The sequence below is a fragment of the Camponotus floridanus genome, unplaced genomic scaffold (assembly GCF_003227725.1).
Source record: "Camponotus floridanus strain SB8 unplaced genomic scaffold, Cflo_v7.5 scaffold71, whole genome shotgun sequence".
Classification (NCBI taxonomy): domain Eukaryota; kingdom Metazoa; phylum Arthropoda; class Insecta; order Hymenoptera; family Formicidae; genus Camponotus; species Camponotus floridanus.
In genome coordinates this window covers 216,086-240,250 of record NW_020229840.1, presented here as the reverse complement: position 1 = coordinate 240,250, position 24,165 = coordinate 216,086, and the positions used below count along the sequence as shown (strand labels likewise).

Below are 24,165 nucleotides of genomic sequence, written 5' to 3'. Positions count from 1 at the left end.
AAAATTTAAATCTTCAAGAATTTTTCTTTTTTAACCCTTTCGCTGCTGTAGATGCTTTCAATTTTATTCATGTTAAATAAATTCAGAAATAAATTAAAATATAAAAATGGAGAGAAAAAAAATTAAGTTTTCAAGAATTTTTCTTTTTTAACCTTTCGCTGCTGCAGGTGCTTTTAGTCGTTTTAAAATTTTAGTAATTGTATACTATTGACGCCTTAAGGTTTTTAAGTATTATCACTTACATAGTGCTGTTGGTGTCTTTAGGCATATTTAGATTATCATTATTCAAATATCTTCATACTAGTAACTGATATGCGATGCGACAGCAAAAAATTTCGCCATTTATAGCAGGCACGGCTAAATATGTGCCGTCTATCACGCGCGCTCTGCATTAGACTTCGCCGCAGCGAAAGGATTAATCATTTTATTTTTATTATATTTATATCTCGTATAGATGATAATAACATACAATCGTAAAAAAGAAGCTTAATTTGTGAAAAAAAGATGAAAAAGTGAATACAGATTCTCATTCCTCCCTAATACCGTTTTCAATTTGTCCTCGCATTTGTCAGAGGAAGATAAAAAGTATATTCCGTTTTTGTAAATTATGATTACTAATAATGGTACCCTCTATACAGATTGCGAAAAAATCTTTTACTTTTTTCTTATCAAGAAGAATCATCATTTTATGTCATAAAACAGTGTGTATAGTTTCGCGTACAAATTGACAAATAATTACGACTATTTTTTGCAAATATCTGTAACATTCCTTTGCAAGCAACAAAGATAAATATATTCCATTTTTCTTATGTTTGTGAAAAAAATCATCAAAAGATGAAGATTAAATAAATTAAATATAATTGATAAATACTTAATTCGTTTTATACAAAAATTATCCGATTACTATGAAACATTTTCTCTTACAGATTGGCACTTGAAAAATTATGCTATTTAACTTATGTAAATATGAAATTAACAAAAATATATAAGGATACATACATATTATTTTTTGCAAAAAATGGGAAGGATCTAGATCAAAGCCTTGACATGTCCAACAAATTTCCTTCATTAAATCTGACGTTCGTGGTGTGTAATATAAGATCCATAAGGTTGATCATGCTTTTTTGCGAGTGCTCGTTATCATATATATTACATACGAGAGCCGAGGGTGTCTCGTCAATATTACATTCCTTCTCCTTTGCAGGAACAACCGACACATTGAATAGCGAGCGACAATTAATCGTGTAAGATGGAAAACGCACGCGCGCGCAGGAATGCGCGTGATGTGCGTAACATCGGCAATCAGGGTCGTGATTGCACTACACGGGAATCAAATTAGCATTGGTCACTCGCCATTAGACCTACGACGAACGGAAAGGTATACAGAAAACGATAGGCGTATTTGCCGATCAGGAGGAAACAAGTCCAACGCGCAGCTTTTACGTAACGCTTTATCCTTGCCTCTCTCGTAGATCTCTCCTCGTACATACAATGCAGTATGCACGGCGACGAATACGATGTATCTTTGGAAACGTAACTGTCCAGAGTACGATAATAAAAATGTTCGAGCGCACACAAACGTGCCGCAAACAATACGTAACTTCTGTCCCAGAAAAACCCGAGCTAACTTTACCCATGTATTTTACGAGTTGTTTTAGAATTCACTAATAAACACATTGTACAATTTTAAGTTTTATAAAAAATAAAGACACGTATCAATCTACACTTCTCGATCATTTATGCGTAAGCATCATAAAAATATCGAGCATTTTGCATTCAATTCTTTACGCAGAAATAATTTATGTATTATTGAATTATCGAATCGTGGACATTGAAATTATTGAGAAATAAAATCTCTATACAATTTCTGTTTATAATTTAAATTTAAAAATTAAAAAATTAAATATATTTAAAAATTATTTTCCTGTAAATGAAATAATTATATCAAAAATTGAAGGATATATATATTTTCAATAATCTGTCAACAGATTGATTCTATGATTGACAACATACGTACTTCGAGACTTCATCATCGAATTAAACCTGTCACTTGCGATGAATAAATATGTACAAGATATTATGTGTGCACGTGCTTCTGTATATACGAGTATCGCGTACATAGCGCGTGTGTGCACATAAACTGTACATCGAAACATATGTTTGCCGGCTTCGAGTACTACTCTCATGGAGAAATAAAAGTCTTGGCGCACGCAAATGCGAATAGGCTTCGAGAATCAATCGCCCCATTGTTTATGCCGATTGAAAATAGATGAATAGGAAGTGATTTATATAATAGATATTATTTCAGCATGATTTATTGCTCTTGATGAGAGTCTGTCTGAGATTCAATATACAGTTTGAGAGAAATATTGCGATAGAAAGGTGCGGCAAATTTTTTAGAATGTTAAATTTAATCTTTATTCGACAAGAGTCATTAGTTCAAAAAAAGAAGTTGTAAAAATATTAAATCGTATGTTGTATTTTTATATAATATTTCAAAACGTGATATTTATATTAATAATTAAGTATTTATATATATTAAATATATATTAATAATTAAGTATTTATATATATTAAAAATTCTTAATATATTCAATGAAATTCCTAAAAATTGATAATAGTTCCAATAATTTCTAAATATTATTATATTCAATAATTTACAAAATTTACGACTTTAATTAAGACTTTAATTAAGACAGAAATACGAATTATCATGAATGAGATGAACATGTCTAGATAGGAAAAAGAAAAAATAACGCGAGATGCTTAAAAAAATGATACGAAACTTTGGATCCATAAAAATTTGCATTATAAATTTTATTAAATCCGTTATCGCTCGTCACCTTCTCCAAACATGACATAACGTCGCGCGGTGAAAGCTTCGTAACCGTGAATCATTTCCTGAAAATTTTGCTTCACGTTTTCTTCAGTTTAGTTACACACGTATGCATATGAAATGCTGTTTTTTTTTAATCGCGATCCATTCTCCTGTCTAAGATGCCAAAATGGAATTACGCTCGCTTAAATATTATTTATTAAATTAAAAATAAAAGCGAGATTATCAACTACGAAGGTATCGCGAAATTCGAGCAAAATTTCTAAGATTCGAGGAGAGTCTCGTGAATGAAACGAAATTCGGAATTTGTCGGATGTCGTTATCTGCTGCGTTCGCACTCCGAGCCACTTACGAGCAACATTTCTCGAATTGCCGCTGCGTGCGGCTTAATTACAGGGCATTATCAGCACGCGCGGCACGCACAAACGAATACAGTGCGCAAACGATGCCGAAAGATTTGGACGAGCGGGAAAAGACGGCCGGCAAAAAGCAACTTTACGATGAATTACCGAATAATTTCACAATCCGCCCGCCTGCTAATAATGGAACAATTTTTTATTTAAGCTGGAAAATGCACACATAAACAGAATCAGCTTTATTACCCCTCATATAATCGATAGCTACCTTAAAAAAAAAAATCTTCAAAAATATCTCCAAATATATTTTAACCAAAAAACCCACAATAAAATTCGACCTGCAACTCGCATTATACGAATGCTGAAATTTCGGAAGGTAATGAACTGTGTGTCCTTGTTCAATGTCGTCTTCCAAAAAGTCTAGCCTCCCAAGGATTATGACACTAGTTATAACATTTTCGGCAAACATAGTCTTCGTGGAAAGATACTATTTATTACAGAGAAGAATTTCTTGCTAATTAAATGGATTTTTAAATAATGTCAGTGTTATTGCTTCAAGATGTTTTAATATTATTTTTACAGTAGAACGCTAATTACTGCTAATTAAAATATTGTTTGTTAAATGATTAGGAGAATTTAAAGAATATATACAATTACTACTAATCTACTACTAAATAATATTACCCTATTAGAATAGACATTCTAAAAAATCATATATTCAATTTTTTTATTATTTCATAAAATAAAGTAAAATTATTCTATAAAAATCTTGAAAAATCAATTATGCTGCAAATATTAATTAAATTTTAGATAATTATTAAAATATTTAATTGAAAACAGATAAATAATCTTCAAAAAGTTAATGAGTGATGAGCGTATCCTGAAAGAAAAATTCGCAAATATAAAAAATTATTTTTAATAAAACTTTCTTAAATGAGATTATTCAATTACATCTCATTCTCTGTATGATAAAGTCAACATTAATGACTAATTTTTTCCGAGAAGTCTAATATTAACATCATTGCCTCAATATTACTCGAGTAATATTCTTTGTCTCAATTCAACGTTGACTCAGTCAATAAGATTTCAGTCTCTAGGCTCTAGACTCTAGACCAAGCTCTAGACACATGAGCGCGCAGAGATGCGCTCGTGTAAGTAATAATTGATAAATGTGTGACGAGCCGAGATCAAGCACAGGTAAATATAACTGGTATAACGCGGTCTAATCATATCGCGATAAAATGCGGACGGAAATTTAATTCGAGTATCGCTTTCTCCTATTCATTACGAGTTAACTCGTTCGTATTAGACGATCGAACAATCGCTCGATTTACATATGAAGTCAACAACCTTCTTTAAAATTTCATTTTATATGTGCACATACTATTAACAATTGTTACGTATAAAGTTTCAGATATAATATATATATTGTCAAATTTCATCTTTTTTTTTGTCAAATATTTCATTAAATTTGTTAGACATTTATCTATTCACAGCAATTGTTCATAACTCAACAGCTATGTTACATTTTTTATCATTTATATAAATCATTTAGTAAAATAATATGATTTTTTGAAAATTATATTATTTATTAATTATATATATTTATTAATTATATATATTTGAAAAGATGCATGTAATAATTCAATTGCATCTTTAATGCGATAATGCTGCTTTTTTGATAGCATATATTATTTAAAATCGAAAGTAATGCGTATTTAATTCGACTACGTTCGCAAGCAACTGCTCTAAGATTGGCCACGTCAGACATAATTTATTTGTCAGCGTCAACGAAATCATAGGATATTAGACGCGAATCAAGTGAAAATACTTGTACCGTTTCCTATGCGCGCACACGTGTGCCGGCTAATAAACAGGTGCATAATGAGTAAGAATCGAACTTGTCGGATAACTGGCGTAACCACACCACCTTCGAGCGTTCTCTAATCGTACAACACCGCTATCGCATAAAAGCGTTACTTTCTCCGTCTTATTAATTAAGATCAGCCTTTTTAACGACTAAAAAGGATGCTGCTGTAACCGAGCTATATTCAGTTTCCTATCTAACAAGATGGAACGCATATATTTTTTTCAATTCCATCGGATTATCAAAGATATTAGAATTTTATTATTGTAAGAATATCAATAAATTATATGTACATGTAATATATATAATAATATCAATAATAATAATATAATATAATAATATCAATAAATTATATATGTACACGTAATTATAAGCACACAAAATTATTTTATTTTTTTCGCGTGATACGTTGCAGTTTCTCAATTGATTCGTGTTACCTCGTTATATGTATTTTCTAAAAATATAAATTGCGAATTAAAAATTAAAACGCATGAACCATAATTAATTAGTTCTAATAGAAAATCAAAATTTAGAATTTTAAATGTATACAAAATTACATTCAAAATTATATCTCATGATTTTATGATCTCATTATTAGAATGATATGTTTTTTTTTAATGATTTGATCAAAATTTTAAAGATGCTTCAGTAACGAATAAAAATTTTTCTATAACTGATAACCACTTTAGATCAGATTGCATCGGAAGAGAATCTCATCATTACGAAATGATCAAGGAGAGATGATCGATACCGCACGTTTGCTTCGTTCGAGAGTCGAAAGTGAATATCGCGTTCGCCAGTCGAGGAGTCAGCGACCTTTAAATATACCTCACACATGTCGTTCAGTCGAAAAAATAAAGTTTGCGAAAACTATACGATATTCCTCTAGTATGATATTTATGGCCGATATAAAAGCACACCTTACATCGCATTAAAGAGTACATTCGTGTAGGCTTTTATTATACTTGTAGAGTCTGTAGAAACTATAAAAAACGTCATATAAAACTTACAGAAATCTATAAAAAATAAAAATGCATATTTTATCTGCAAAAGAAAAATTATGACAACAATTTACTTAAAAATTGAGAAAATAAAAAATTAAGAAAATAAAAAGAGAGAGATTATATATAAAATTTTTATTTAAAAAAAAATTCTCTCTTATATATACGTATACTTTAACATATGGACTTCGTTATCTTTATCTAGAACACAGCTGATATACAGAATATTCTATGTATTTGTTACATGTATAACATTTATGTAGCATAATTCGTCGATAATGGCTTTTTCGTTACCAGAACAGCATTTCGTTGCATGACGTAACTATGCAACTAATTGAGTTATACCGCGAGAATAACAAATGCCCTTGCATTTTGCATACCAATATATATTTCAAGATACTTTGAATACCTTCGTAGATAGGCGCAGAGATTAGACGAAGATTTACAAGCGCGTTTTAAAGTTGCAACTATTAAGATGCGAGATTTTGTCTCGGACGACATTCTAGTTATTGCGCAGCAAAACACTATTACTTCATATCGAAACATGAGTTTAATTTTACCGATAAAAACCGCAAACGATCGTTAACCTATATCACTTTCGATATTACACAAGAGAATAAATGCTCTATCATATTTTTCTAAAAAAAACTCAAACATATTAAACTATGAATACGTATTATATTGTTTAAAAATTTAAATTCTCTAAATTTTCTAATAGCAAAAGCAATAAACTTGCTCGTATTTCTATTAAACATTATAGATCCAGGGGAAATATCCTTCGATGAGAAATTGAAAATAAATTAAATCAATTAATTGGTCATATATTTCGAAACAGAAAGCTCTTTATGATACTTGAGCTGATAAGAGCAACAGCGAAAAATCATAATAAATTAATTCCTGCCTGCAGATATGTAAACGTAGACATTATCGGATGTAATTACGACGTGAATCACGAATACTACTTATCACGCGATCGTCGAAAGATGAAAACTCGGCGCAACGGTACGTGTTCACGGTATTAGCAATAATATTAGCGATTATCGTTTCGTGTTTGCGGGGAACCTCCTTTAACCCTCCGCGGTTGTATATATTGGCATTTAAGTGATCGCAGACTTTTACTCTTATGGTCGCGAATGTGTCGGCGCGTAGCCGCATCGCACAATTATATATACGCTTATAGTTGGATTGCAAAACGGCATTCTACTTTAAGTACCCGTACATATAGCCGATACCGTTAACTCTCGTCTACTGATAATTTTTATTGCAATCGCATTCGTTATTATCGTTATAATTCGTTTATATCGTATTATCAAAAAGTTGCAATGTTAAAGATGCAATTGAATTACTGCTTATATTAAAGAGAGATGTTTTTATGAAGTATATAATCTCTGAAATTTATCTTACTTATTTTATTAAACAATTTATAATTTTATTTTATTATATAATCTTTGAAATTTATATTTTATTAAATAATTTGTATAAATTTTAAAAAATTGTGACTATTGAATTATCAACGATTTATGGATAAATAAATGGATTAAATATTTAAGTTGTATATATAAATGTTTAACAAAATTAATTGAACATTTAAACGAAAAAATATGATTTATATTAAGACTTATGTGGTGATCGAGAATGTTTATATATTATAAATTCAATGCGTAGGAACTTGTTTATAGCTATCTCGGCAACTTTGAGAAGTAAAAATAAATTTTTATTTTATCGATATTACTCTAGAATTTATAAAAAATGTTTTTTATTGTTCGAATAATGCAAAGATCAAATTTAAAAAGATTTTATCTCAAAAAGATTTTATCGTAAAAATATTCGAGTTCGAGAATATTATTAGAAAATTTTCAAATATAATCTACAACTCCTAAAAAAAAAACACCACTAGATAATCAGATTTTTCCGTAAAGAATAAATAAAATAGAGATAAAAAAAACTCGTGCACAACAGAACACTTTGTGTAACCAGCAGAAGAAGAAAAGTCATACACAGCTGCCAATAATCGGGCACGTGCGCGTCGATAATGCATTTATGTGCGCCGTAAACTCGAATCGATTTACATTCGCTGCTCGACCCACGCTAAATCGTCGACCCAGTTTCGAGATCCGAGAACGAGACAGACACGTCGCGAATCGCAAAAGGAGAAAAAGGAGAAAAAAAAGATAGGTCGTTCGCCACTTTGCGCGCGATAGAAAGCACCGATCATCGATCACGCTTTCTTTCTTACAACCGATTACGTGTAAAAAGGCGTCGAGGTTCAACGAACTACGTGTACGCGGATGCGACTCTTCGCCGCGCTTCTTTCCCGAGAGATCGAGCATGTATCCGGTACTTCCTTCATTGTGATTGCGCGGCGGAAACGCGCGAGAGAAGCGACGTATTGGGAGACTGGAGATTTATTTTCCCTCTTGATGATGGTTAGATAAAACGGCTTCCCTCGCATGCACCGCGCAAAAGAGCAAGTATGAATACGACGTTAGGATTAATACACGTACACATTCATTCATCTTCTTTTTATCTTTGCGCTCCGTAAAATAATTCTACAAAAAAATTCATTTAAAGTATGTAACAATAAGATTATTATTCTTGGCATTTACAATCTTTTTTTTATATTTATGACTAACTGACTGATGTGTAATTTTATATATCTCTATGCGTCTAGAATTCTTTGCAAGAAAAACTCGATTAATTACATATAATTTTTTTATATAATAATATAATAAATTATAAATTAATATTATTATATAATTTATTATATTATTATAATAATATAATAAATTGTTATATAATTATATAATAATTTTTTTCACTTTTTCTTTAAAAGCTGATATTTAAATTTTAATAAAAAGCTTTAAAGAAAAAGTGAAAAAAAAATTATGCGTCAATTTTGTCCAGCAGTATGTTATCAAAATTTTGAAAATAAAAAATAGGTCATCACAAAGGTAACGATTCGAAAGCGTTGCGAATCAGCGAACCGCTGACAAGAATGAGACAGGCAGAATTTTCCTGCGTTAAATATCGCGAAGGTAACACCTCTTACTCCCAGAATGCCAGTCGAAGTATAACATACCAATACATTAATCGTCGAAGTCTATAGCGCATTTCGATTTCTATCTTGGAATTTGATGCAAAAAACCGGTGCGACTTCCTGATTCAAATTTAGGCTCGAATTTCTTTGCAATGTCAACGATCAAGTGTAAAGTTGTGAGGTACTCTATCGATCGATTAATAATTATATCGGAAACACTTTCATACTTTTAGAGAAAATGTTTAACGAGAAAAAAATATACAAAGTATATATTTATAATAATTTCAATCTTGTGATGTATTTTTTTGAATTGATTGTATATTTTAAAGAATTAAAATAATTTGTATAGCAATCAATATACACAATCACTATTATACTCTGAATTATTTTATCTTAATCTTACCATTTGGCATATAAATCTTTTTACGTAATTTATTTTAATATTAATAATAAATAATAATAAATATTAGTCTTGTTGTGCTAGTCTAATACTTGTGATCTGTATATTATATGTACACTATATCATTGTGTTTCTTTCACCGGGTATATTTTCGATTATAAAAAAATATTTCAATTCAGCCAATCATTGCAGCCAATTGATTGATATCGATTTTATCATACATTATATTGATTATTGTCATTTAAAAAAAATACTGCTAGACAAAACTATTGGAGGCTAATTTACTTATCCATTTAGAACGACTTAAAGTTGTGATTCATCTCTCTTAATTTTTAAAGGTAACAAAAATAAAATTTCATGTAGAAATGAGAAAAATTCATACAATTTTCGAAAAAGTTTTGAAAAAAAAAATTTATATATCCTATATAATTTAAAATAATTTACAAATATTTTTTCCAAAATTCTCTCAACGTTTACAATATACAAAATATCATGACGTATATATATAATTTATTCCGGCATCAAATCTTTCGATCGCGAATAAGATTGAACGTTCAGAGGGGATTATCATTCGGGCGATAAAAGCGCACGTTTATAAATCAACGGTGCATTTTACTCACCGTGAGCTGCGTCTTGTCAGGTGCAATCGCCGTGATCTCGACCGGTCTCGGCTCTGGTTGGTTCGCCTTACTGAGAATCGCAGCCGGCATTTTCGCGACGAGGGACAGCCTCCTGGTGAGCCGTCTGCCCAATTCGGCTCGCCTGCGGACCCTAATGCGGGGTCCGGTGCCCTTGTAGCTCCCGAATTCCATTCTCGATCGCAGGCGAGGGCAATCCTTTCCTTCCTATCGATTTTCGTTCATGGCGACACACATACACATACACACCCGTGCGCGCGCGCGCGCGCAGCACGTACACAAATGCAGACGCCGGTGTTCGTCTCGTCGTCGTGTTACCACGTAATTATTCCGGCAAACGTCGTATATCCTCGCGAAGGACCATCTCGAAAGTCAACGTCGAGATATCTTCTCACTAATTACCTGCCTGGGCGAACCGTCGAGGCTCCGAAAGTTCCGCAAACGTCGCCATTTACACTCGACTTGCCGAATTTTTTGCTTGAACACGGAGTCGCTCCAGCTGAATCCGCGGAAAAATCACTCGCCCCGCGAATCCTAATGATACAATCGCCGGATGAATCCCACGACGCGCGATACACACAACGAACCGAACACGCGCGATGAGAAAAACTGACTGAATGACGCTGAATTGTGCTGTACTAACGCGCGCAGCACCAGCTTAGGCGGGGAGGGGACGAAGGCGCGCGAAGGGAGCCACATGGTATGCACCTACGTTCATACCGCGCGCAAACTTCAGACCGAGCGCGCTTGCAGCTATATTCTCTCTCCTTCCTTTTCTTTCTGTCTCTTGGCCGAAGATTGAAAAATCCAGAGAGGCGCCGACACCGATCCTCGCTGCCTCGATCGTTTGATCCACCCGCCCGCTCGTTCGGTCTGCCTGACGCGCTTCGACTGAAATTGAATCGCGGTAGCCTCCTACCACACGAGGCCGCGCCGCCACTAACCATCGTCGCCACGCCACCTCCGCGCCTCTCCCGTGCCACTCCCGGCGTGCGAGCCGCGCACCGTTGGTAAACAAAACGCATCCCCGCGGGAGGCTAGGATCGAGACGGTCGGCGCGATGACGTAACGGATCGGAGCGCGATCTGTCAAATGTCAAAATAATCGTCGCGCGATACTCCAACTGCTAGATTCGTATATCGCGATCTCTGGAGCGCGACGATTTCATATCTTAGCGTCTTCTTCATTTACAGATTTACATCTGTCATAAATATACGAGAGGTCAACCACTATTCAAAAAATATATGATTATCATTTGTAGCAATACAGTACACTTTAACTGTTAACATTGCCATTGTATTGTTTTCGTATTGTTAATAATGCTTATTTAATGCTATTGTTGGTGTTCCTATTATTATTTTATTGTTAATATTGCTAGTATTGCCATTGCAGAATTCGATTTCATATCTTAGCGTCTTCTTAATTTACAGATTTACATTACTGTTATGAATATACGAGAGGTCAATCACTATTCAAAAAATATAGTGATTATCATTGGTAGCAATACAGTACACTTTATTGTTAACACTGCCATTGTATTGCTTTTGTATTGTTAATAATGCTTATTTAACGCTATTGTTGGTATTCCTATCCTTATTATTTTATTGTCAATATTGCTAGTATTGCCTTTGCAGAATTAAAAAATATTTCTAGTATATATTTTTCTGTCTTATATTGTTAGTATTATAATATATATTTTTCTAAAACATGTATTTTCGAAAATTATATTCACTATACTGCCGCATATATTTCTAATGAAATGTACAATGATTGCCATAGTGGTTGACCCCTTGTGAATATATGTGCGCTCCATTTTTTACATTACACGATAAAATAGCAGTACGAAGACATTGATTCTTTTAAAAAATAATTAATTGAAAGCGATTATTTTTTTATTAAATATTAAAGTCGAAAGTTTGGTGGGAACCACTCACTTTCTTTAACCACGCTTTCTACCATACAAATTTTGTTTCTTTTTCAATATAAAAGCCATGTTCATTTTTTTTTTGCTTTATTTCGAATATAACTGAAACAAAATAGATTTCCATTTAGCAAATACTTGCGAATCGCGATATTGCCGTGTGAAAATTACAAGTCGATTAATTCCACGGCACTTTTACCGCCATTTGAATAACTGAACTGTGTTACAATGGTCATAAACATAGTAAAAATAGACTGCATGCATATTCTGTTTTACCTGTAAAACATACACAGAAAAAAATGACATTCTTATTTTTAAAATATATTTAGTTTTAACATGGAAATGAGATTATATTGTGTTTTTTAAAGAAAAATATAATTGCTTAAATAATTGCTTACTTGAATGAAACCATTTTACATAGTTCAATCAAGAAAAATATATTCTTATGATTTCAGATTTAATTTTCTTGAATGGAAAAGAAATAATGTTAGATAGAAAATAACATTTTTAAATCAAAAATTATAATTTTCTTAAAGTAGAATTAAATAATTATATATTCTTAAGATGACAATTACAATATTAAAATAAGACTATAATATTGTTGAAATTTAAAATTATTAAATTCTTCTAAGAAGATATAAATTATTGCGTATACACGAAACAATGAACGCGTTAATTTAAGTATATAAATTTTGATTTGACACTTTTTTTTCTGTGTATAGATCATGCATTGAAGATTGAAAATAAAGATTAAAATTTTTTATTTGAAAAAAAAAATAAAAATTTCACTAGTCAGAACAAAGAGAACTAAAATATTCTTGTCCTTCTATTTTCATTCCTTGTTAAATTTTAATTCTTTAATCTTTAATCTTAATCTTTAACATATCAGTATAATACAAATTTAAATGATTCATCATGCACCGTAATTTAAAAAAAGCGACAATATTTCAGGAGGGCGATTTTATCTCTTTTTAATTAGAATAAAATCATAAACTATAAGATGCACTTCGCTTGACGCTATTTTCGCATCCTCGAAGATTCTTCGCTCTGATTGATCCATTTTAAAAATAGGAAAGAACGTACTTTCCAAAGCTCTCCTTCTTTTTCTAATTTTGACGCAACGTTTAATCGATTTGCACAGTCTATATTCATTGTATTTATAGCAACATCCGGTGTTTCTTTAAGCGAAAGTCATTGTTTCCGCGAGATGCGAGAACTCTCGAATGCGTAATCTAAAACCGCGATAGGGGAAATTGCGGAACGTGATCGATGATTGATTTATATCCACGAGCCACAGCGTGACGGCATCGTTGACAGAAGCATCTCGACGAGACACGATGTGGTGTCTCCTTTCTCGCTTATAAATAACGAAGACCTATTAGAAAGCGCATTTCTACGTCGATCGCGTCGAGCGGTTACATAATGTCGGCGTGTTACTTCGACCTGGACATTATATCCATCCAAGTTTGTAAACATTCAAATGCAGCATATACAAGGTGTGTCAAAACAAGATCAGCTAATCTTTTGATGATAAATTTAAACAGTTTTGATGTGTATTAAAAAACAAATCTTCAATCTCTTCGATACTTTATAATGCTATTACCGATGTAACAGTACACCTCCTATAATTTTTTATTACAATTCGATTTTTCAGCTTTATATATACGAGCTTTCTAGGATATTTCACATATTTTATTCGAATTAATATGATCGGAATTTATATCCAATTTCTCGAGGATATAAATACAAATAATAGATTAGATAAAAAGTACACTAATAAGAACTCGCTAATAAGTAGCGCATGTCGAGTAATAATGTACTGAACTAATATGTAAAATATTTTCTACTAATCATTACGAGAAAAGCGATCTTAATATAAAGATAGATGATCAGAATATTATCAGATTATTAGTTAGAATTCAATCAAGATAAGTTTGAAAATAATTTTATATTTTTTGTAACGTGAATAAAATATGGTATAACCCATGTAACGCGCTCCATTTAGCGTCGTGAAAATGATTTTTATGAAATTAAAAGAAAAAAATCTATGAAACTAAAGCTTTATATCAAAGTAAAAATCTACAATCCATTAATTCAAGGCAAATGATTGAAGATTTAAGACAACGATAAACTTCTTTGATATATTATATTAGCTCCTGTATAATTTCATCTCTACTTTCTTCAAATATTTAAACTTTTAATTGGTCATAATTTTCAATCGCTTGTTAAAAATAGAAATTGATTTAATAATTGCCCTATATATATGTATGTATGTATGTATGTATAATCATTTTATATATTAACCTTTAAATTATGTTTAGAACATTCAGTCCTAATTTGATAATTGAGTATAACTTTGAGTTAATTTTCTATTTTTTCTATTTTTTAAAACAATATTTATATACATACAAACAAATGAAATTTTTAAAAAAGTCAAAGGATACGCTGCTTTTAGAACGCCTACTTGTTGTTAGAGCATAATATTTTCAATCACGTGTGTCTTCGATCATAAAAACGTGATTAGCATCTAATATTCTCGACATCTTTAAAGCTTTCTTTGTTGAAAAAACAATATAAGCATTAATTTCTGGAATGCAACAGCATTGTGCAAATTGTGCATGTACTTAAAAATATACATATAATTTGTAATTGCTTCTGTTGAATTCCAGAAATTATTACATATATTATTGTCTTTTCAAAATTGAAGCATAAATTATATAAATTACTTCAATTATTGATTTTATCTCGAATCTAAATATATAAATTGTTAATGTATATATATATATATATATATATATATATATATATATATATCCACTATGCCGATGAAAAATAGTAGCGCGGAGTCGAAACGAGCTGCTGGTCTCCAAGATGAAAGTAGAGATGTATATGTTAAATTTTAATAATAACTTGTCATGCTTTGTATTATATAAGAATTGCTATAATTTTTATATTTCAAAATATTTAATTTAATACAAAATTTTTAAAATATTTATAATAGATTTCAGGATTATTTTTAAGATATTTGTTAGTTATTACATATCATAGCGTAGCCAGAAGTTTCGGCATTCTGATGCTAGAAGAAAGAGTCTACGTTTCAATAAAAAATATTGCAATCGTATGGAAATCGAAATAGTAACTGTAATTTTAATTTATTATTATAAATATTTTGATCTTTTTGGATTATATTTATATATATGTAAGTGTGTGTGTGTGTGTGTGTGTGTGTGTGTGTGTATGTGTATATACTTTTTTATATATAATATTTTTTTATAAAGATAAATTACTAATTTTTTAATTGTTTATTCGATATAAATTAATGAAATTTACAAAATATTATAGTGAAAAATACTTCCTTTTTAATCATATAATACTTAAATAATACTTCATATAACAATCTCTTCCCTCTTGATAAAAGATGAAATTAATAATCTTAAAATTCGTAAATAGAAAAATATAATTTCTTTTGCAAAAATCTGTTTTTATTTATTTATTTTATATTACAAACAGATTTACACATTTAAATAATCAAAATAAAAGGATGATAAAATTATATTGATTTATTTAGTAATATATTTTGATAATTTATTTTGACATATATATAGTGATATAGAATTTTTAATCTATATCATTATATGAATTATATATTTTTCGAAGAGTATATCTTAATAGATTTAGAAAAAATTTTTGTAAAAAAATATATATACTATATATAAATTTAACATAGACGATAATATAATAAGAAATTATTTTTTTTTAATGTCAAAAAGATTTAAAGATTGATGAAAGATTAATGAAGTCGAAAAATACATTATTTTTCTCTCGAAGAGTAGTTATCTAACATGAAATAAAATTCGAATCCTTACATGCGTTTGTATACAAACCGAAATTAGTAGAAGCAATAATCGCCTTCTAGATTTTTCATTTCTATGATTTCGTCTATATATTTGCATTGTTCATATGTCAAAAGTACAAAATCTAATATTGTTTTATTAAACATTGTTAAAAAAATAATTAATGAAATTAAATACAAATTTATATAAAAATTCTTATAAAAAAGAAAAATGAGATACATTATATTTATACGTTTATGAATCCAATATCTTGCAGTTTTAATTATTGAAATAAATAGATTATAAATCTGTTGTAAGACTATTTTGTTTTTCTTTTTTAAATTTCTCATATTAATATCATTATAAGTTACCTTTTTTGTAATATTACTTGAATGATAGTATTATTCTTTACAATTTCTTAGTTTATTACAAAAACTTTTTCCTTTTTCTTTTGTTTTTAAATAATTATAATCAATATTTCTATCAAAAGTCAATTTAAAAGTTTATCCTCAGTCTTCATTCGAAAAATTCATCCCTGCAATTTCATCTAGTACATTGCCGCGTGTCGATCGAAGTGTACTCTGTTGGATGCTCGAAGTACTAATGGCATTAACAAAAAGGGCGACATCTCCCGATCTTCCATTGGTGTCTGACAAATTTTGATAGTTTGTGCTGCGATTTTCGAGATAATTCCGGGAGTACCGTTGTGTTTACGGTCACGAAAAGGGGCCGCAAAAAATAGATGGCATGTGCAAGGTGCCGCGACGAAAACGACAGGTGTAATAATAATAATAATTCACTTTTCGGAGAGCTCGTGTATCGCACTCAAACATGATAAATCCGAATTCCGATTCGGAATCGATTGCGAGTACCGCTATGGAACGAGTAGGCGCGCGACAAAAGTCGAAGCACGGGACAAGCGGGAGATTCGCGACCTTTATTTGGCGACGCGAAAATAATCCACGACAAGAATGCAAGAGGAACGACTCGGCGAACGATACCAAGGATATGGAGCATAGGTTAAAGGGTCCTTCGAGTAGCAAGGTGTCGTTCGATTTTTTTAAGAATATCAGGAAACACTTGCAAATAAAAAATCTGTGCAAATCCAAACAAAAGGTAAGCAAATATCATTTCTTATTTGTTCCTTTTTTTTTTATACATATCTGCTCTTTTCGCAAACAGTATCATATTCTTAAAATAACTTTTTTTACTATTTTTTTTTTCAGAGTAAAGAGACAGATGTAAGTCCTTCCTCAAATCAGAGCAACATTATACCCGTCATTGAACCTTTTAATTCTTGCCAAGAGCGAGAAGCTTCAAATAATGACCAAGAGATCTCATCGATTAGACAACCCTTGTATGAAAATAGATTGGGCGATGTACTTGAAAATTCTTGCCATACTGGAGAAAATATAGATAATAGTAATACACAATATTATAATAGTGCAACTGGCATGAATTTTCTTATAGTTCCTACCAGGCAACAAGACGAATTGACACATGACACTGTTTATGCAATGCCTAGTTGTTCTGATGCTATAACGGCAGTTCCTAGTGCAATAGGGAAAGTTCCTTGCAATATGAATGAAACATTAAGTAATGAACATAAAGTTAAAGCAAGCCTTGCGGAAGAATTGCTCAATTTAAGCAAATATGGATGGTATTGGGGTCCTATATCAGGAGATGAAGCTGATACGAAGCTCATATCTGAACCAGATGGTGCATTCTTGGTTCGAGATTCATCTGACGATAGGTATATATATCAGATAATTTAATTTTGTAGTGTGTTTTACTTATATTAAATATGAGTGTAATATATATGAATTTGTAAAATGCTAAATATAATCATCTTTATATAGATACGTCCTAACACTTAGTTTTAAATCATCTGGGAAGATGCTGCATGCGCGTATGGAACACAGCGGCGGTCTATTTTCTTTGTGTAATCAATGTACAGAGAGTGAAGGTTTTACTTCGGTAGCTGCTTTGATAAATCACTCCATGAATTTTAGTCAATCTGCTGTCATTTGTTACTCAAGGCCGAAATATCCGGGATATCCATCATTTCCGGTTAGATTAACAAAGCCAGTAAGCAGGTTTACACAAGTAAGGAGTTTGCAGTATCTTTGTCGTTTTGTTATTCGCCAGAATACTAGAAGAGATAATATACACAAATTGCCTTTGCCACAAACTATCAAAGGATATATTCAAGAAGCACATTATTGATATAATGGACAAAAAAATAAATATCAAAAAGAGATTAATAAAGAAATTATTTTTATTAAAAAAAGATTTTAAGACTTGTTAAAAAAACGTTGTTGAGATAAATTTTAATGACAAAATTGGCAATATATAATAATGATCTTTACAACATATATATATATATATATATATATATATATATATATATATATAAAACATTTTTAATATAGTATAATATATAATAAAGAGAAAAATAAATTTCTCATATATATATATGAGAAATTTATTTTTCTCTTTATTATATATTATACTATATTAAAAATGTTTTCCCTTGATTGATGATGTTTTTATTCATTATTGAAAAGTTTGTGAAGGTATATAATTTATAAATATAGTTGAATAATAATAATTTATAAATGATAAAAAAATTAATATTACTTTTATCTATTTTTCAACAGAATGTTACATGCATTATCAAATTCTTATTGAAGTAAAAAAGGATATTTTTGTATTACAAATGTTATATAATCGTTTTATAATTATTGTGATAAATTTATAAATTATTAACTAAAATTTGTCTCTTTGCTATTTCTCATAATGGCAGAACGTAGAAAATTAGCCAAATTTTTATATGAAATTAATGCTGGACGATTATACTTAATTATGACAATATTGCAGAATAAACAAAAATGTTTTTAAATCTATTGTTAAATATTGGTAGCTTTACATAAACGATTTATATCTTTATATTTTGCATGCAGAAAATAAGGTTTACTATCTATTTTATTGTACAGATTTTGTTACAATATAATACTATGTAAAATAAATTACAAAATCATATATATTTGCTAATTAATATTCTTGATATTCATCTTCACATATGAGATCAGGTATTTAAAAAGAAAAAACTTTTAATATAAGAAATATTTTAATTATGCTCATTTATAAATATCTACAGCTTCCTTTTTTCTAGAATTTTCTCTAATCTATCTATTCCAACTCAGTCCAACTATATTACGCGCCTAGAACAGAAAAATATATATGCAAGATCTATATCGAAGATTGAATTAATTTCAACTACAAATTTTTTTAATAAACTAAATTTTTGAATTAAATTTTTTTATTACTAACTGTTAATATAATATATTATAAAAAATAAATACAAGAAAAATATTTACCGTTACGAAAACAGAAGTCGCCATTTCTGTGACATAGCTTAATGTTTCATCCGGTGATGATTTAGCAGAACTCGAAAGCATCGCGTACACATGTAAAGCATCTTTTATTCGTCTGTCTAAGAATAGCCAAGTCTTTTTATGATCTTCACTAGTGTCTTGCAACATATACAACTCAGTGGCCTTATAAATGGTTGCTAATATCATCCTCCTGGTGTACCAGTTGATCTAATTAAAATAATATGCCATGTTTTTTAAATAGCATATTTGAACGATGTTTTATTTGTGCTTATAAATAAAGTTATGACTTACATCGACAGACCTGTCGCCGGCATAATAGCAGATATCATCGATTAAAGTTAATAAATTCGCTAAAGCAGTTGGTACGTTCGGTGGTAGAGTCATGATAGCAAGTGCTTGTGACCAGGTCTTTTTATAGGGAATCACCATTCTTAATCGTGTTTCTATGGCATCATGAATTTGTTGTTCTGGCATCTTTCGTGGATTCGAAGGATCTGTTTCAATCGCTAATGTTTCTTTTTCTAGCATCTGATTTAATTTATGGTTGGACATAGAATAAAAATGCAGCACTAAAGCCGCACCACCATTTGGAAACAGTCCGTGTATTACTCCCGGATATCCAATCGACTCGGCACCTTTGGCATCATAATTTTCAATTACATCATGTTATTTTATTTTTATGTTAAAACGATACATATCAATAACGACAAAACATTAATATTATATGGATTTACATTATTATACATAAAATATCCTTTGGAAATTTTTATTTTTAAATTAGCATTTCAAGTACTTTTTATCTAAAAGACTAATCTAATTTACCAAAAATCAAAATCAAAATTATAAGATAACTAATTTTTCAAAACGGATAGCATATAAAAGAATCGTAAATTTACCAGCACTGATAGCCTGTTTGCTCCATCCCATCTCAGGGACAAATTTCAGAGAAGCGCAAAGTATTTTTGTTTTAATATTTTTCTCATATTCCTCATCGGTCTCCTCATGTATAAACTGTTGTGGTTCTTTCTTTTTGTTATTATCATTTTCAGATTGATCGCTCAGCAAAGCCCTGGAAGTCCATAAATGTCTAAAACCTAGTAAAATCAATATCTATCCTTTAAAATGATCTACATATTAGATTGTGTGTGTGTGTGTGTGTGTGTGTGTGTGTGTATGTGTATATGTATATGTATATGTATATGTATACGTATATGTATATGTATATGTATATATATATATATATATATATATATATATATATATATATATAATATTTTGTTATGACATATATAATTTATTCCAATCACACAACAAAGATTTATATTAAGATATTAATCAATAAAACAAATATATTAAAAAAAAATTTTCATTAAATTTTGTGTCTGTGACAATACAATGATAGAATTTTTACAGAACAATCATTACAACTGCTATCAGAACTCTTTGTATTTTTTTTAAATTCGTAGATTGTTGTACTTGCTTTACAGACGCTTAAATTTTAGATAATTTACAACTTTTTTCATAGCAAAAATTTTGTTTAATTATGTATATGATCCGTACCATAAAATTAATAGTATACAATTATTAAGTATGATCAATATTTTGTTGAATTTCATACTTTTAGTTTAGCACATTCAATGAGAATTCTTTATGAGCCATATCCATGCATTCATTAACTCGGATAAGAACACTTTCCATTACATCCAGACCATTTATCGCTTGATAACAAAAAGAAATTTTTTTTGGAAGTGGCATCATCGGTAATTGTTCACCGCCGATGGTTAATATGACTTCCGCTTCAACCTTTTTCATCTCACTATAATCGTGTATTTTATTATAATTCTTCTTTTGTTGTTCTAAGTCTTTTATCTTCACTTTCCAATGCGCTCTACACAAATCTATTCCTTCTCTCAACGGATTCAAATAATCATTTTCTAGCATATCTGTAATATTCCAAATACCCGTTTCATTATGCTTATCTCTGATGAACAAGAATCTCAATAGATTCAGTACAGTAATAACTTCATCTGATATCTCCACTAAATCTGACGAACTTCCATATGGCAAATTACAAATCTTTTTCAGCATCAGTTCCAAATTCTTTCCAAGAAACTGGGGATTTTGTGGAGTTGAGTTAAGACAATCGATAATAGAAGACTTAAGTATATTAATGATCAAACTTAATAAACCAGAATGATCGCTAATTTTGTACAAATATAAGATAACAGAATATCTAGCTTCCATATTGAATATTTCGATATATTTTTGAAAAACACATAATGCCTTCTTTCGATTTGTATCACTATTACAGTAAATCATTATTTTAATAATTGGTTTAAATAAATCTGAATATATTTTTAGTCCCAACACTTCAGGATCTACAGATCGAGATGAAATGCGGTTTATAACAGTTTCCATAAAAATTAATCCATTTGAAATTACAATATCTTCCTCTTTGCAAAGCAAAATTTCAAAAAAATATGCGCATGTTTCAAAAATGTAATAAGCACTATAAATTTGTGGTGCTTTTTTCCAATAATCATTTTTGGTAATTATGTAACAATAAAAATTAGCATAGGCCAAATCCGATATATTAACACTTGATTCAAAAAGCATACTACGCTTATAATTTTCAGTATATAAATATCCTTCTTGCACTCTGTTGCGAATGATATTTCTACGACGTTTGCTAACAATATTCAAAAAGTATAATATATCTCCAGTCAGGAAAAATGATAATGTTATTATTTTCTCTGAGAGTTCTTTATATATCGCTTCTTCAATAATGTTTTCGTTCCAGTAGTAGAAAGGCTTCTCGCACAGAGAAATAAGAAAGCTCAAAAGATAATCTCCAAGCAGTGATCCCTCCTCGAATTTAGAATTGATCTTTACCACTTCTTGCACTAATGGTTCCAAGAATAATATAATTCTTCTATATACATTCACAATTCTATCACTATCAGCATCATGTAACGATGTTAAATCCTCGATGTATGATTTGATGGTATTGATGCACCATTCGATAGCCTTACTCTTATCCTGCATTTTCATCATACATATACCTAATGGTTCCAAAATGGCACAAAATTTGATATCGTTATTCAAACATTCTATCTGTTCTAGGAACTCCAATACAGTTTCCATGGGATTACACTTCTTGGCTATGACATTTAACACATTCTTGCAGCATTCAAATAATTCTTGCTCAGATTGCAAATTAGATTCCGTGAGATAAGTAGCGGTAATCGACACAATCTCACTTACAGAATCCTCGATCACTTTATTGCTCTCTGTCGTGAAAAGTCTCAGAGCTTCCTCGGGTTTATGATCCTCCAGGAAACCGGTGAAGCGTTTGACGAATATTTGCGACATTTTTTCCGATTATGAAAGAAATTTTTTGAACATAAATAACCACGCACAATATTGGACGCAAGCAAAAAATTATCCTTCAAAAAATATTTTTTATCCTATATATATATGTTTATATATTTGATATTTCGAAATATATCGCTTTCTTCCTAAATTATTAACTATATTTCTGCTGCTCGACGATTAAATAGATAAAGTAGAAATATATTTCTTCTTTTTTTTCCAGATACTTTGGACAAGATATCGTGACTTGTAAAACTGTGAGGTTATCTCGCTGGACAAGGTCACGATATATTTACATTCTCACTACACAGCTGATAAGATAGAAAGAAAGAGCTTCAAGTGCTGTTTTTCTCGACATAAATAATATTTATGAGCAGAATTTTACAGCGTGACTTTACGAAACTTGATTGCAATCGACGAGTGATTATGGCTGATCGGAAAGACGCTCTGGATGCTTTGAAACATCATTCTATCTTTATTCTCATGGAATGTAGAACAAAGATAGAATGATGTTTCAAAGCATCCAGAGCGTCTTCCCGACCGCAGCCTATGATAGCGATTGAAACCTGGGAAGAAAATAAATAAATGCGAAAGAAATGAGAAAGAGAGAGAAGATAGCGAGAATCGATAGCCAGCAACTGACAAGGCAAAGAATTATTTCAACATACTAGGGGCAAGAATTCGCTTACCATCAGCTATTGGAAACCTGCTTCGTGCTGAACGAAAAGAATTCAGCATCGCCATCTCGCCAGTTGAATTAAATATTAAATATTCGTAATCAATGAATGTTCAAATGAACCGCGTGCATTCATATTCTTATTGTTCTTGTAGCGTATTCGAATTTCGCGTGTCGGCTCGACGTCCCGAAACGTACTAAGATCGCCACTTTTGAAATGACTATATAAGCGAGAATTAGGTTATACAGGGTGAGTTTTATTTCCTGTGTCAAGCTTTTTATCATACGAGAGATTATCGACTGCAATTAATTAATAAATTGATCGGTACACAGATGTCAGTTATTTGGATCGATCGTATCAATCCATATATAATATGTACAAGTTAAAAGTTCAATCAAATGTGATATGGATTTATTATTATTATTATTATTAGAACTACGTATTATTATTATGCTTATTAAATATATATATTATTATACTTATTATTATTGTTATTAAAGCTATGTATACATATTCGATATATTAAAGCAGTAGAAATACATATTTAAAAATTTAGTTTTTAAATTTAACACTTTAAAGCGTCGTCTACAATGGCAGTAGGATTAATGGATTAAAGCTGTAACTCAAGAAATTGACCAATCACAGTCGAGTATTCTTTTGATTCTTAACTGTGATTGGTCAATTTCTTAAGTTACTGCTTTAATCCATTAATCCTACTGCCATTGTAGACGACGTGTAATTTTTTATTTATAAAACTTTATTTCAAAATCCGCATTTATTTTTATGATTCTTAAATTTTTATTATTGATTTATACGTTAAAAGTGTGTA

General features: G+C 30.4%; 3 protein-coding genes across 7 annotated transcripts in view; 1 reads left to right on the top strand and 2 right to left on the bottom strand.

The window, feature by feature from the left end:
• Nucleotides 1-11,036, bottom strand: part of LOC105254643 (rho GTPase-activating protein 20) — a 230,116-nt gene extending 219,080 nt beyond the window's left edge. Inside the window, exon 1 of one of the 2 annotated variants that reach the window (XM_025413936.1) lies at nt 10,118-11,036. In XM_025413936.1, the coding sequence (XP_025269721.1) occupies nt 10,118-10,309 (192 nt within the window). In that variant the 5' untranslated portion in view covers nt 10,310-11,036. The remainder of the gene's footprint in view (nt 1-10,117) is intronic. The other variant, XM_025413935.1, reaches the window with a different exon arrangement.
• Nucleotides 11,037-16,454: 5,418 nt separating this feature from the next.
• On the top strand, nt 16,455-18,142 carry LOC105251179. Its single transcript, XM_011257766.3, has 3 exons — nt 16,455-17,005; nt 17,116-17,642; nt 17,749-18,142. Exons 1-3 carry the CDS (start codon nt 16,721-16,723, stop codon nt 18,113-18,115), a joined length of 1,179 nt encoding a protein of 392 aa, XP_011256068.1. The 5' UTR covers nt 16,455-16,720; the 3' UTR covers nt 18,116-18,142.
• Nucleotides 17,856-23,558, bottom strand: LOC105251196 (ubiquinone biosynthesis protein COQ9, mitochondrial). 4 transcript variants are annotated; one of them, XM_025413906.1, is made up of 5 exons: nt 23,349-23,558; nt 20,184-20,381; nt 19,579-19,922; nt 19,270-19,494; nt 17,856-18,041 (listed from the first exon to the last, which is right to left on the bottom strand). In XM_025413906.1, the coding sequence occupies exons 1-5, from the start codon at nt 23,401-23,403 to the stop codon at nt 18,027-18,029; spliced, it is 837 nt and encodes a 278-aa protein (XP_025269691.1). In that variant the 5' UTR covers nt 23,404-23,558; the 3' UTR covers nt 17,856-18,026. The 4 variants fall into 4 exon arrangements, 3 of the variants coding, with proteins under 3 accessions (XP_025269691.1, XP_011256093.1, XP_025269692.1); XM_011257791.3 differs by lacking the exon at nt 17,856-18,041 and adding an exon at nt 18,857-19,113 and having other exon boundaries at nt 23,349-23,557; XM_025413907.1 differs by lacking the exons at nt 17,856-18,041; nt 23,349-23,558 and adding exons at nt 18,857-19,113; nt 20,848-21,018 and having other exon boundaries at nt 20,184-20,356.
• Nucleotides 23,559-24,165: the final 607 nt, after the last annotated feature.